Below are 14839 nucleotides of genomic sequence, written 5' to 3'. Positions count from 1 at the left end.
ATCATCTATTAGGGCTGAGCTATCAGAGGGAGAGACGGGCTGTGTCTCTCCTCAAAGCCTCCTGCAGACAGACAGTTAATCGATGAAAGAAGAGCTTTAACTGACAGCCAGCTTTCAAGGAAAGGACACTGAGTCTTTGCTCTTTGTTTAGATTATAGCTCTACTGATCCACGCCTGTGACTATCTATTCAGACCTGTTTGCTTGAAGAGGCTTCTTTTCCTCTCAAGTGCATCCACTTAATGTGCCATTGTGATGAAGTAGGCCGCTCCCAACCCAGCTGGTGAGGTGGCACAGTGACAGTGGTATGATGGGAAACCATTCTCCCCCTCTGTCTCTCTCTCCCCCCCCTGTCTCCCTCACTCAAGGCCATCCAGAGACCATTATGAAATGATAAATAATGGCTGTGTTTTTAAATTCATCCTCGTCTCTTTCATCTGTATCTGTTTTTTTCCCAGCCTGTCCATGCCTGGATTTGCCCCTTTTGTGTCTTTAATGATCACCCTCACATGCACTTGTTCATAAAAGAGCTTCATCATCATCATCATCATCATCATCATCATCATCATCATCGTGTGTGTGGAGCATGTTTGTCCAGAGCTTCCTGATTTCCCATTTTCCCACCTACGTTAAAAACCTGTGCAGCTATCATTAGCAGAATACGTTAGCACACCATTAACTAGCATTAGCACTGAGCTACGGCAACTACTGAAGGTGCACACGTGCTGCTTTTGTCATTGTCCTCTGTCTCAATCTCCAGCTGATGTGGTGGTTACATTTTACATTTTGAAAGGGAGTGAACCTGCTGGTTTCATTTTGAGGGATCTGTGAAGAACATTACAACAGCTGCACTACTGCTGTTTCGTATTTCAGGAAATTAATGGTGAACATGTTAACTGATAACATTCGAGATTCAAATTCTGTAAAGTAACCACAAAGAGTTTTGTTTGGTGACTGTAATGAAGCTTTTATTCTTTTATGTTGCATTGAGCTGAGGTATAACTGCCAACCATATTTTCAGTTTCGGCAACATAGCATGGCTATGGCCTCAAAACTGACTATAGAGCTGGTTTATCACATTCTAATGTCTCAGATTTCATGTCTGTGAAGCAACATAACTGACACAAAAGCTGGTTCCTCACCCTAAATCTGAGACGGGATGCTTTCTGTGAAGGTAAATTGCTAAATGAATTATGGCCACTAACAAAAAAATACTGTGCATAAGTATATGTGTTCAAAAAGACTTTCACTTTCTAAAAAGAGTCTTTCCTATGAGCGTGCACATTGCAGTGAACATGTGGACAGCATCCATCCAGTAAGAGGTGGATGTTTTTGTGTTCTGGTTCCAGAAATCTTAAATTACAGACCTGATTTTAGCGCACTACATTTCTCATAAAAACACTTCTTCTTTCTCATTAAAAGGCTTCATGACTCCACTAATAATCTACAATTCTGAGGCTTTCAGGATGTAATGATGCCTGTAAAACTCAGTTTAATGGTGTTTGCACAGCTTTTTTCTCCTCTTTGACACCCAGCTCTAGTAGTGAGTTTGCAGGGACATGTTTTTAAACTGCTACCAAACTGGCAAAATAGTTTGTCACGATGACTGTTGACAAGTCTCACCGTACACGTGCTCAACCAGTTCACACAGGGCGTGACGGTTCAATCCGCTCCGCTGCTTATAAACCCAACATATTTGGGTATGCTCACTCCTCGCTACGCAGGAGTAAGTGTGTGTGTGTCAACAAAATACCTGAAAACGTTCATGTAATGGGAAGAATGTCGAGCTTATCTTGGAGTCCGGCGATTTTTCAATGTGAACCTTAAACCATAAGTCTTGATCCCAGATTGCGTAGCGCCCTAAGCAGGGTCGTTAATGGAGCGAGGGGGTCCACTTGGAGGTCGGTCAATCGGTTTAAGACCCAAGCTTATCTCAACAGAGGCCGTCCTGTTCTTTCAGACTCCCACAAAGGAGCTCCAAGCTCAAAACATTTGCTCTTCAGTGTCGTATTTGCGTCCACAGTATGTGTTTAGCCATGCACGGAGAGGGGCGAGCGCTGGAACACAGCGCGGCTGCTTATAGATCGTACCGTAGTGGACGTGTTTGCACAGCGCGAGACGTCACAGTTGGTCTTAAATGGGTTGGTGTGCATTGAGGGGAAGGGCTCAGGTGGAAAGTGAGGACTTGTTGAACCTGCCTGCTGGGGCGTATTTCTGCAGTAGCACCAACATAAAGCAGCCGTCATTTGTTGACAAGGTGGTGACGGACGAGCCGTGCGGATCAAAGCGAGAGGGAGCCTGTTTATATCTGCTGTAACAACTCAGTGTTGGCTGCCGCTGCCAAGCTCATTAGCTGCTCAATAACATGAAGTGTATTGGAAAATCACATCGCATCAGGTCTCTTACCTTTTATTCTTCTCCCCCCGTGTGAGGACTTGATTTCGATGCTCAGCTGAAGGCCGTCACAATGATGATAATGAAATGAAATGGGTCTCTAAACCTCTTAAGGCTTAGGTCACAGGCCTACTTTAATGTAATGACACGGAGGCATGCGGCAACTGGTATAAGTGGCTCAGTCTTAATCCTCAGGTTGTAGTATGGAGACGTGGAGACGGGGTTAACTGTGGTAGGAAAAGCTTGTTAAAATGAGCTGCACGATTAGAGCCGATATCTGCTATTACTTGATGACCTGCAGTGAGGATGGGTGGGGGGGGGGGGGGGGGGGTGACAAGAGACAACAGCTGACAATAGCTGTGGGGGTTTACAGCGCAAACAGAGGAGAGGGGCCTCTCGACTGAAGACAAGTGGGGTGCAGAATGATCGTTAAAACACGGGGAAAGGAACAGGTCTCCTCAAACACTACATGCGTTGAGTCTTAAATTTAAAGCAAACAGACGTGGTTTTTGTGGGAAAATAACCAGCTAAATCCTGACGGAGCGTAAGAGTCGGATGCTTGTGTGAGCTGAGATTCCGAGCAACAAGGGGCAGGACCAGGACTGGCGGAGGACCAGTGGGAGCTCGGATACGTGTTTTCGTTACCCATGGCATCACCATGCAAACACAAAAGACCCCGACGGGTCCAAAGCCTCTCCAGACCTCCAGCTTTGTTCACATCCACTGAGCCAAGCCAGTCTGTGGGGAGTTAGAGAGAGAGTGTGTGTGTGTGTGTGTGTGTGTGTGTGTGTGTGATGGTCTCTAGCTGTTCCTCACATTGTTGTAACTATAAGTCCAGTGTAGAATTCACACCCTTGTGTCGTGTTACAGTTCTACTTCTTTAAGCTTTAAACACCTGCTGATGGTAAAAAGAGGGCAATGTGTATTCTGCCGGTTCATATGAAACACGATACACACAGTAAGTGTTTCATAAAGCCTCATTCAGTCTGAGCTGAATGATATACGTACAGTATATTACTGCATAGAACTCAGAGGGGTCCATCCCAGAATTGCTGAATATGATGATATTTAAAAAAAACGCATTTTCTGCATTACAGTAAATTGTAAATTTGCAGGTGAATATGTATTGAACCGTGTGATGGTTTTGGAAGTGGAATGATGATGGAACCAGATGGAACCTAAATTAATCAGAAATGCTTTTGATAATTTAATAGCTGAAGTTGTTTTTCAAGACACAAATCCAGAACATTACTGAGTTTCAGCTTCTCAAATGTGAGGATTTGCTGCTTTTCTTTGTCCTGTGCGATATTTAAATGGAGTCTCTGTAGATGAGGCAAAGCAAGCAGTTTTCTGACAATTTACAGAGCGATTGAAATAACAATGTGCTTTATTTTAAAGGAACAGTTATAAAGTGAAGTTCTGCTTAAAGAGAAATAGTGCTTTCTTCAAACATAGACACCAAATAATTCATAGTGGGCTCAAGTCTTATGGACTTCTTCTATAAAGCTGCTATAATAACTGATCAAACTGTCAATTGGTAGCCTATTAATGAATGGATATTCATTGTGGTTCCTGTGCACTCTCACTACTTTGCAAGTACTAATTAATGCAATTAGCGTCACTGCAAACCCACACCCAGGTGACAGGACACACACACACACACACTGACTCCCACCTTCCCATGATATACGATGATGACTTAAAGAAACAACTGGGGGGCATGTCTGCAAGTCGCACTGGTTCTCCGAGTTCTAAAATTTAGGAGCACTGTCTCCTAAAGTGGTTGCAAGCGGCGACTAAATGGTCAACGTATCCTCGTGCAACTTTTTGTATGATATCCTACGAGAAGTTGCTCCTTATTCTTTGCTCGTTTTCCTATGATTTGGCAGTTTCGTGGCATTTCTATGAATTACGCTGCATTCTTTTTCATAGGTATTGCTGTGAATGGTGGATGAGAGCAGCCTGACATGGTTGCAGTCTGGAGCCCTGGATGAATTGATAATGAACATAAACTTGCAGCCCTAAACTGCAGGTGGTAAAAAGAGATTCCTCAAAGCGTGGAGACAGAATGATACAGTTCTTCTAAACATTTTACTGTTGTATGGTTAAATGTCGCCAGTCCAAACTGCATAATGAGATTCATCATGGAAAATGCTGCTTCGGGTGTAACGTGACTATATTCAATAATTATGGATTTTCCTCTGGAGTCTGGCTTATTCTTTGTCCGTGACTTGTGTTGTCTGCATCCTCGTGCTGCGATCCACATTCTTTTGTTGGAGAAACAGCCCGAGGTGGAGCTCGCATGGAGCCGTACTACTCCACATGTTGCTTGTCTTTCAAGTCAGGAGAGAGGCGGTCCACATCTCCCGTGTTAGCCAAAGTGTTAACGTGTTAGCCAAGTTACCCAGACGGAAGCTATGAATAACACCTACTTTGCCTGCAGCACTAGTTGAAGGAGCTGGAGCTCTGAATAGACTCGGCTCATTAAAGAGAAAGATAAACTGACCGTACATCACTTTGTTTTTATGGCACTATAAAGAGTGCACTCAGACTGACGGACATTATAATGTCATTGTATTGATATTACAGGTGCTCTCTTCATCCTGTAATCAAGCCATCAGCTGATATGCTTATGAACTTCAGCAGTAAACATAGTCCTTGTTTATTATAAAATGGAGACAAATGTCCTTTTACAACTGTCAAACATAAAGATATCCAATTTAAAATGATAAAAAAAAACAGCACATTTTCCCATTTGAGAAGCTGTTACCAGTGAATATCTATCATCATTTCTACTTAATGCAATGAGGTAAATGATTAATTATATAGTGAGGTGATTAGTCAATCATCAGAATAAGTTAGCAATTAAAGATTCTTGAGTGTTTTCTGGCTCCAGCTTCACAAATGTGATGCTTTGCTACTTGTTTCTGTTTTAAATATTTTTAAATTGAAGACCATTTGGCGTTAAGACTGTTAGACAAACAAACTAGTTTGAAGACATCTTGTGGGGAAACTTTTAATAAGGAAATGAATCATACTTGTAGCCCGACAAGGAAGTAAGACTACATACTTTTAGTACAGAGTCCCTGCTGCATGACTCAATGATCACATATTCAAATTATTTTCAGTTACTGACTTTTGTCAGACTGTGATGCGGTAATTTGAGTGAAACCCAGATACATTTCCAGTGTTTGGCCGCCATGACCCTCTTTTCTAGACAGCGGGCTTTTCCATTCCAAGCGGACGCTAAGCATAGCCTACACTTAAACTCAACTTGGCCCAAAAATAGACCGTCGACCGGCCGCAGCGAGACCTCAGTTATCTATATCGCAGCCTCTTAAGGAGTCGGCGCATTTCTGCCAGACGCATCTGCAGCGATGCAGACCCGCACGCACCACATGTGGACACGTTCATGACAAGGAATGGATTCCCTCTCCTCCCCCGTCAGAGTGGACTACTTAGGAAACGAGCTGGTCATTGCAGGAATAAATTGGATGTAATTATAGAGAAGCTTCCGTGTACACCACACCCATGCAAATATGTTGTTCTCTGCACTGCTGCCTTTTGTCTGCCTCATGCTCAACTTTTTCGTTGTCATTATTCTTCCTCCGGTTTTCACTCCAACACAACTCGGCGTTCTCCTCCCCATACAGATCTGTCCAGTTAAGGGGCTCGGCTGAAAACGACCGAGGGTCTAAATGTGGATCCGGTGTCACAAATAGGATGTGGATGTAACTTAACTTCCATCATCAAACTGCCAGCAGAACGTCAGGAATAGCTCTGTTTGCATAGTGAGCTGCCACCTTGTTATTTATGTGAGGAGGCTGCAGCGAACGGAGACGGAGCATTAAATGTGATATTAGAGGTGATATCTGGCCTGATTGAGATGATGCATCCTTAAGCCAGTTTATCAACAATTGGCCTAATGGCGGTTGTATTAGAGTTGAGTGATATGTTTAGTAACCGGCCGATCTATTCGGGCAGGTATTGTGTTCCCACCCTAGCTTCAGTTGGGAGATAGACACCGTTGACTCAAATGCGACAGAAACAAACAATAAAACTCACCAGTCTTTCCAACATTCACCAACTCTGGTTTGGTTAAAATAAAACCCTTAATTCACAGTTGGATGTGAAGATATACCGGCTCTACTCACTGTCCAATGTGAAGTCCAATTAACAGTCGAACCCCAAAGATATTCAATTAACCACGATGTGAAACAAAGAAAAGTAAAGAAACTGGAAACAACAAATACTTTGCATTTCATTTTAAATGATTCCTCAATTTACACATTTGTTATGGATGACTTTTTCATTAAATTATTTCAGTGCTAATCTTTGATTCATACCAATGGCTCAATTTTTGGTGAAACTTGGAGAAATTAGCTACATTGGCACTTTGTTGAAATGTAATAAAATAGATGTGATGCATGTTCACACGCTACTCGCACTGCTCACACCTTTATGCACAGCGAGGTTGTGAGACAGCTTCCTGTCTCGCACCTACAATACAGGCGTGGATTAAACCGTGCTGTAGAGTGCTGTATGCAAATAACCCGCCTCACCACCTGCTGACAGCATGTAACAGCTGTCTGCATCTGCATACTGCATATTCATGAGGTGTTCAGGATTTGAATTTAGCTGCAGGTGTGAGCGCTCGGCGTGGGTGGTGCTTTTATTAAACGTTTTAGTGTCGATTGGCCACCGACCAGCAAATAACTGAGAGGAAATAACAGCTGTTCATCTGACGGAGAAGTAAACGGTGAACCGCGTGGAGCCGACCGACTTCCGCTCGACCTCCACTGATGTGTTTACATAACCTGTTATCTGCTCTCTGGCTGCCTTGAAAGCTGCAGACGGCGGCTGGCTGACGTGTCCTGCACACACACACACACACACACTCGGGGCTATAGTTTTTGTGTCCTGTGGTTGACACAGAGAGGGGACTCCTGTGTCAACATCACATGGTTGAATGACACTGCAGTCCACAACTGACTCTGCAAAGTCCACACATGCAACCCAGACTGCAGTGTCATTTATATTTATTTATATATATATATATATATATATATATATATATATATATATATATATATATATATATATATATATATTTCATATTCATATAGCGCAGAGGAGCCAAATTTAATTAAACACCTTTCATATTAGTTTCAACGTGTGTGTTTCCACTCCTGAAAAGGATGCATCATTAACAGCACACTGATGTGTCTACAAATAAAGAGCATCAACCGGGCTACAAAAAGAGGCTTTAAACCATCGATGCTGCACCGTCTGTGCAAAAAAGTCTTTTCTGAGGTGTGGTTTGCAATGAACTCTGGGACATTTTACGCTTCAGTCAGATTTGTTGTGGCGGGTGTGAACAGGTGGAGAAAAGCACTGAGGGGATTGTGGGTCTCTTATAAGCAAACTGCAGAGTAATAGTGTGATTTGTGTGTGAAGTTGCAAGTGACAAACTTTAATTTAAATTTTGGCTCATTTGTAGTTTGACAGCCAGTATTTTGTAAATAAAAGAAATAAACCTTTTAATTATGTTTCTGACCAAAACAGGTATAATCACACATTAAATTATGGTTGCGCTGACATTTTAATCAGCTGTCGTTCCTATTTCCTCCTCAGTATTTTAAGATTCAGCACAGTGAACCGGAATAAACAGAAGTAGTTTTTTTGGCATTATCTATAATCCAGAATTAGACATGACCACCAAAAGATGTTTTGAAAAAATGCCACTAAAAGCCCCCCCCCCCCCCCTCCTCCTCCAGTTTTCCCTCTCCATGTGGACAGCTACAGATGATCCCTCGCCTCCTGTTTCCTAACCTTCCTCTCCTCTGCCCGGCCCCTAGTAATAATGGGCCGGCCTGCTCCCTGACCTTTGACTCGCAGGAAGCAGTAAAGCCGCTATCGGTGTGCCACAGCGACTTGGCGCGGCCTCGTTTTCACATTTTCCAAAAAGGCTCCCGAGCTCCAGGATCAGTTGGATATTTAAGCACATCCAGCGCTTTATCAGAGCAAGATGAACCAATAAGCGTCACGTCAGCAGCAGCAGGGCAGCGCTGTGCAGATCATCAAACACAGGCCTGGGCGGGCGTCGTGTTTATGCAAGCTCTGGCCTCGTGTGCAAATATGTGATGAATTTGTTCTCTGTAGTTACTGTCTATGGAGATTAAAACAAATATATATGACTGAGCTGAAGAGAGCTGTGGTCACCGCTTTGCTTGTTAAATAACATCGTAACACTTCATGGACATTTTTTGGATCCTGGCACTAATATGGTATTAGAAGCAAAACAATACCTTGTTTGAATCATACAGTGATGAATAAAAACATGTTTTAGTGTTGGGTAAGAGACTGTATAAGAGCCAAATATGTCGTGCGTGTTGGAGTTTGTTTTGTGTCTCAGGTCCTTGACAGCAAGTCAAATCTTAAATAAACACTTTACAAGTCAACATTCATGTCTTCCATATGACGCTCCATTTTCCTCTCAAAGCTGAGTTGATACTGTTTGTACTTGCAGGATAAACACATTGAGAAATACTGCAGTTTTGCACTCAAGGATTTATTTGACCGATATTCTGTTTCCATCTACAAAGTTAACCACGTGTTTCAAAGGAGACGGGGTTGTGATTGAGGGTTTTGTATGTTGTACAAATACTTTCACAACTCATTTTGGGCAAAAAATCTACATATTTGTCAGCTTCCATAAAGAAATGCCTTATTCCTAGCATAGAAATAGCTGTTTTCTATACTATTTAAATACTTTATTTAACACAGCACAGACAATCTTTGCACTTGACCCAAGGCTCTTTACTCCGCTTTAAGGCTAATACATATTTCAAATCCTCTAAATGTTACATTTTTTTAACCCAGACTGACTTGGCCAGCTTATTGCAATTAACAGAGTGTACAACCAGCCTGGCTAAGTGGTTACACTTGAAAAGAGGTGAAATGATCCCTCTGGGTAAAGAATAATTATATGATGAACCCTCTTTGGCGCTCGAGCTTCAAGTCACGAGGACGGAGAGGCTTGGAGAAGGAGACGAGGGCGGAGAGGCTCGGAGAAGGAGACGTTGGGTCGTCGGTGAGTTATCCTCACGTCTCTGACGGGCGACAGGATGCTGAGCCTGTCCGTCTCTCTCTGAGGCCCCGCCTCCTCCTGGCATCCTCCTCCGGGCCGGCTTTATACCCCGCCGGGGTCGGATTATGACTTTAATTCTCCGCTTCCATTACCGGTCCCCATATGTCACGCAGAGCGTCTCTGTGCCGCACAGACATATTGGTCCATTGTAAGGAAATATTAAATCACAGATATGAAGTTAAAGCTTTTATCGGTGACTGATGGGTTTTATTTTCGGACTGCGGCACAGATTGCATGTGCTTGTGGTTCCTTTTTGCAGCTAGTCTGCGGTGTTCAGTTTACAGACGACGCCGGTGCTCTGAGCTCTGTCTGGAGCTGTAGGTGGTCCTGTGTGGCCGAAACCGACCTCCTCTAGCCGGGTTTCTGACACTAAAAATGTAACCTTCTTATTGTACCGCAAGGCAGCTTAACAGCCTCCACCAAAAGCCACAGAGATTCTGAGTATTTGAGGTTGTAGCCTAAACTGCAGAGTGGTGATCAAAGTGACTGCATATTATTATCCATCTTTCCATGATAATGTCGTGCTTCTGCACAGTGAGGCGCCTCACATGCTGTAAATCTGTCACGGTTCTGTGAAGTCCAGATATAGTTCCAGCTCCCTTATAAAAGATTGTGATATCCAGACCTGTATGGAAGGGTCTGCCATACTTATATGAATTATAAATTAGGAAGAAGTGTTTAAAGAAGCAGCTTCAGACCGTACTCTTGGAAATAAGACCTGGGAAATGATCTTTTGTGAATTTAAAAAGGATCATTATTACCTACATGCTGGAATCAGGGCTTGCTTTTAAAGATAACTTTTTAAAGGTGAAGTATTTGGCAAACCTTTGCTTCAGAAAGCAATTTTGAGCAAAACGTGACTAACCTGTTTTATACAGTGAGCACAGTGAGCCTTACACACCTGAGTTTAGTAGTATTTTCTTACTTAAATACTTCACTGGTCTCACCTTAGTCCTTGAGGACCTTCTCTAGGACAGTGATTGACGGGGAGATTAAGACAAATAACTGCAAAGATAATTAAGTACATGCTTCTGTAATTAAGAACTTGCCTTTCCAGTTGTGAATTGTCCTCACGTCGTAAACTGAAAAGGGAAACCTCACCCTTCTGTCGCACGATGTCTTGTTAAAAACAAATGTCCTGCAGTGCGTGAAAGGTAAACATGTGACAGAGCTACCGCACCCCCACTGCCTCTCTTTACCTTCACAAGGAGGCTCGTAGAAGCTGACCTTCAGCCTCTGGCAGCGAGCCGAGTGCGAGACAAAGAGACGCACACTTTGGGACTACAGATGAAAAATAGCCTTTTGGCTAACTCTGGCACATTTGCAGAAATGTTTTTATTAATGTGCACTGTCCCGTTCAAATAAACCAATAAATAAACTTCTTCTTCTCTTGTTCTGTCTCGCTGCCCCTCACACAGGCCTGCCTGTCTCACCTCCTGTGAAGGACAGTGAAACGTCATGCCTAAAGCTGAGCGGGCAGGTGATGATGTCACCGTGGCAGGTGACATCATCCCCAAACAGCCGCTCTGCTGCTCTCAGCAAACCTCCACCGCTGGGAGTGGAGCTTCAGCTCTTGTGTGCGTGGCTTTTTTTTTTTTGGCTGAGTGTGCATGAGCAAAGGTTCCTCCCTCATCTTCATCTTCAGCAGGAGCCAGGTTCTCTTTCTCTCTCTGTCCAACCTGAACAACTACTGCTTTATTTTCTCAGAAATCTCTCTCTCGCTCTCTCGCTCTTTCTCTCTCTCTCTCTCTCTCTCTCTTTCTCTCTCGCTCACTCTCTCGCTTTACTCCCTCTCAGTGATGTGCGATGCTCTTAATGATTTATTGGTGCAGTGAGGAAGATGTTTGACGGCGGTGTGTTGTTGACAGGTTTAGACGTGCTCCGGTGTTCACAGCTGAACGGCAGCGGCTCAGAGACGAGCTGTGAGTTTTAGAAAAGCAGAAATAAAGCAAAGCATCTGTAACTTCTGTGTTTTAAATCGTGTTTATAGACGGACCAGAACCCAAACGGAGCCTCAGATGTCATTGTAAATACATTGTGATACATTGTATCCTGCAAACTGCTACAATTTGTAACTAATATTGATGTTTGCATTGATGAGAACCAGAATCCTGAAGGTACAACAAGAAGTCTCATTGTTTACATGCACATGAAAAGAGAGTACATTTGGGAAATGCCATCAGATTCTCGTGTGTGAAAGCACTGTGGCAGAGAAACAGCATTACACACCCAATTAGTGAGCTAAACTGTCTGAAACAAAGCCCCCCCCCCCAGTGGTTACTGGAAAGGATTGGATTTCTAAAACACTCTGACAATCCACAGAAACATGTAATTAGCTGAGCACGGTGAATTTGTCACGAAAGCTAATTGATTTTCTCACGTTTCACGTTTATTGTGAATTACAACAATAGAACACGAGACGGATTAAAGAGCATGTTTGTGTCTTTGTTTGTTTTCTGAGGATGTGTGACGTTTGAGTATCACATGATCCAAACAGCTGAAGGCTGGTTGGTTGTACTGAGCACACTTAAGAGCCACAGAAAGGTCTGAATGACATTTAGCAGAGATGAAACATCAGTGATCAGAGTAAAGAGCCATAGAATTGAATATATGAAAGTTGCTGCTTAAATGACGCTTGAAAGTTGATGTTTTATCTCTTATTAAAAGTGTATTTATTTTCATGTTCGCAGAGTTGGTCTTTGTTTCAGTGGGAAACCCTGTTGTGTCAATAACCAGATTATCATCATGAATAATTAAGAAAGGAGACGATTGGGACATCCCTGCTTCATCCCTGGGTCAAGTGTCAGCCTGAAAATGAAGGAAGGACTGTGCTTCACCAAAAGCAGCCGGAGGAAGAACAAAGATCAGTTTGCGGACGTTACCTCTCCTCCCTCGCCTCCGTCCAGCCGTGTAATCCCGCTGCCGAGGCGTCGGTGTCAGCGTCGGGATCCAGTGTCCCACAGACGGACACACAATGGCCGCTCTGTGCTCCCCTCACTGCATTGTTCCCCCCCCCTGAACTCAGAGGCACAATGAGGCCCTTATCCACACAGGACCGAACTGGGCCCGCTGTCAGGTGCTTTCTCTTCCAGTGAGCTGAACCCGCGACGAGAGTTTGTTCGAATCGTCTTCTTTTTTCCGTGTCGCTCAGGATGAAAATGATGCCAATGGAAAGTCAAGTCTGATCTTTTTTCGTGGCGGTCACACAAAGTAAATGCATCCACATGACGAAGCAACAGTCGGAGCAAGTACAGTAGTATTTAATATCCAAAAAGAGCACTTATGGGGGACGGGTTGCAGCTTTTGGTTGGTTCAGCTGGTTGTGTTGCTTACCTTCGTTTTGTTACCTGAACCTAACTGTACGTAGTCATTTTAAACCTAACTACGATGTTTTTCCAAAACCTAAAGGTTGTTGAGTTGTAGTGATTGAGGTTCAGGATTGATAACCACGACATTACAGTTTTATGTTTAGTGAAGCGTGAGGTTAAAAGTAGAGCAGCTCTGTGTCTTTGCTCAGGAGTAGATTCCTGCACACCGCTCTTTATTGAGTCGGCACATCAAACTAACGCTTCGGTCCCGACAGACCTTTCTAGAAAATGAGTTCTCAGCTTCTCATCATCTGCAACCAGCTCTCACTCCGAGGAACGCCTGAAGGGGACGAGACATGATTCGATGTACTGATTCAATAAATGTCTTTGAGTGTAAGAACACTGAGCGTCTCCCCCATGTGCAAAAGAAATAGTCTATTTCAAATTAACACAACTTTATAAGCTGTCAGGCTTATTTTGAGTTGTACCAAATTTTGGAAGGTTATTTTCAACCTGTATGTCTCAAAATCCTTTTCTTACACGGTCAAGACGGGATCATTTTGTGGTGATTCTTTTGTGTGTGTGTGTGTGTTTGTTTTAATGTTTGTTACACCATCTTTCTTTCACCAAATAATGAAATGCTCACTTTCACTGCCACACACACGTCTCTTTCTCTCTCACTCACTCTCTCACTCACTCACTCACTCTCACACACATTAAACCAGTTAATCCCTGCCAGAGTTCAGTCACTCAGCATTTCAGCTTTGACAGACAGACAGACTCACTGCTTTAGTACATATTGACCCAGCTGGCAGGTTTTATAGGACAAAGTATTGGGTCAGATTAGGATGTTGACCCTGCTGTCATCTTGTACAAAAACCACACATCTGGAGCAGATGAAAATGTTTGCAATTACAAAAAATGAGTTCAGTATGTTCCCGTGATTTAGGACGGAGAAAAAGAACATGGACTTCCAAATACCAGTTTCAGTATTTCCATCTCAACGGGGGGTTTATTTCATGTGGTTGTCAACAATTACACCAATGCAGCGCAGTAGTTACCATGTGTGAACCAGCTCTGTCTCCGGTTTAAAGCGAAGCGGCTCCATGATCGCGTTGTGAAAGATTGTTATTCACAGGTTTGATCCCCACAGCCTCCTTCCAGGCTCTCATCTCTCTGACTTTGTTTATTTTCTGTAGGATTCGTCCTCAGCTGGCCAGGGAGAAGATAGAGGGATGTCACATCTGTACATACGTGATGCCCGGGGAGCCTCAGGTGATCCTGGGGAAAGACAAGTCCTTCACCTACGACTACATGTTCGACATGGACTCCCAGCAGGAGGCCATCTACTCCAGCTGCACGGAGAAGCTGATCGAGGGCTGCTTCGAGGGCTACAACGCCACCGTCTTTGCATACGGACAGGCGAGTGTCTGTCCTCGCTGTCACAGCTGCAGGGCTGAATCGTGTGTGTGTGGAGAGAGTTGATGTTCGGGTGGAAGGAGGCCTTGTGTTTGTCCAACCATAGTTATAAAGGAATTAGACATTTAGGGAAATGCACTTATTAACATATGCAAGTTAGGGCCTCAAAGCACCTCACCCAGTGAAGCACACACACACACACACACACACACACACTTTTAGAGAGCCATGCATGTTTAATGTGTGTCCATATTAACCCATATCTCCCCAGTAACTGCTGGCCTACTTCTGAAGCGTACCGTGTGCACCTTCTGTCCTGGATCAGACCCGTTTGCCTCTGTGGCTTTAGAGGGACTCATCTAGATTTAGAGCGACCCACTCGGCCGCGTCACAACTCGGTCGCCCCGGTTTGGGTTTCAGATATAAACGGACGACAGCGAGAGTAGAAAGCTAAATATCTGTCCTCTCAAAGGGGCTTTGGTATGTGGTGTTTGTAATGCTAAACATGGCATGCTAAATGTTAGCATGTCTATTCACTGCTCTTAAACATGAAGAATACGTTAAAAACAT

At 43.6% G+C, this 14839-nt stretch overlaps 1 protein-coding gene across 9 annotated transcripts in view; it reads left to right on the top strand.

The window, feature by feature from the left end:
• The window catches only part of kif21a (kinesin family member 21A), a 38061-nt gene that overhangs the window by 658 nt on the left and 22564 nt on the right, over nt 1-14839 (top strand). For all 9 annotated transcript variants that reach the window (XR_012953422.1, XM_076089609.1, XM_076089604.1 and 6 more), the window contains exon 2: nt 14050-14272. Coding sequence is in view for 8 of the 9 variants with exons in the window: in XM_076089609.1 (XP_075945724.1) it covers nt 14050-14272 (223 nt within the window). In the remaining variant the exon portion in view is untranslated. The remainder of the gene's footprint in view (nt 1-14049; nt 14273-14839) is intronic.

The sequence above is a fragment of the Anarhichas minor genome, unplaced genomic scaffold, assembly GCF_050575085.1.
Source record: "Anarhichas minor isolate MPS153535 unplaced genomic scaffold, ASM5057508v1 ptg000011l, whole genome shotgun sequence".
In the NCBI taxonomy this organism is placed as follows: Eukaryota; Metazoa; Chordata; class Actinopteri; order Perciformes; family Anarhichadidae; genus Anarhichas; species Anarhichas minor.
The sequence above is the reverse complement of the archived record's forward strand: the minus strand, read 5'-3'. Positions and strand labels throughout refer to the sequence as shown.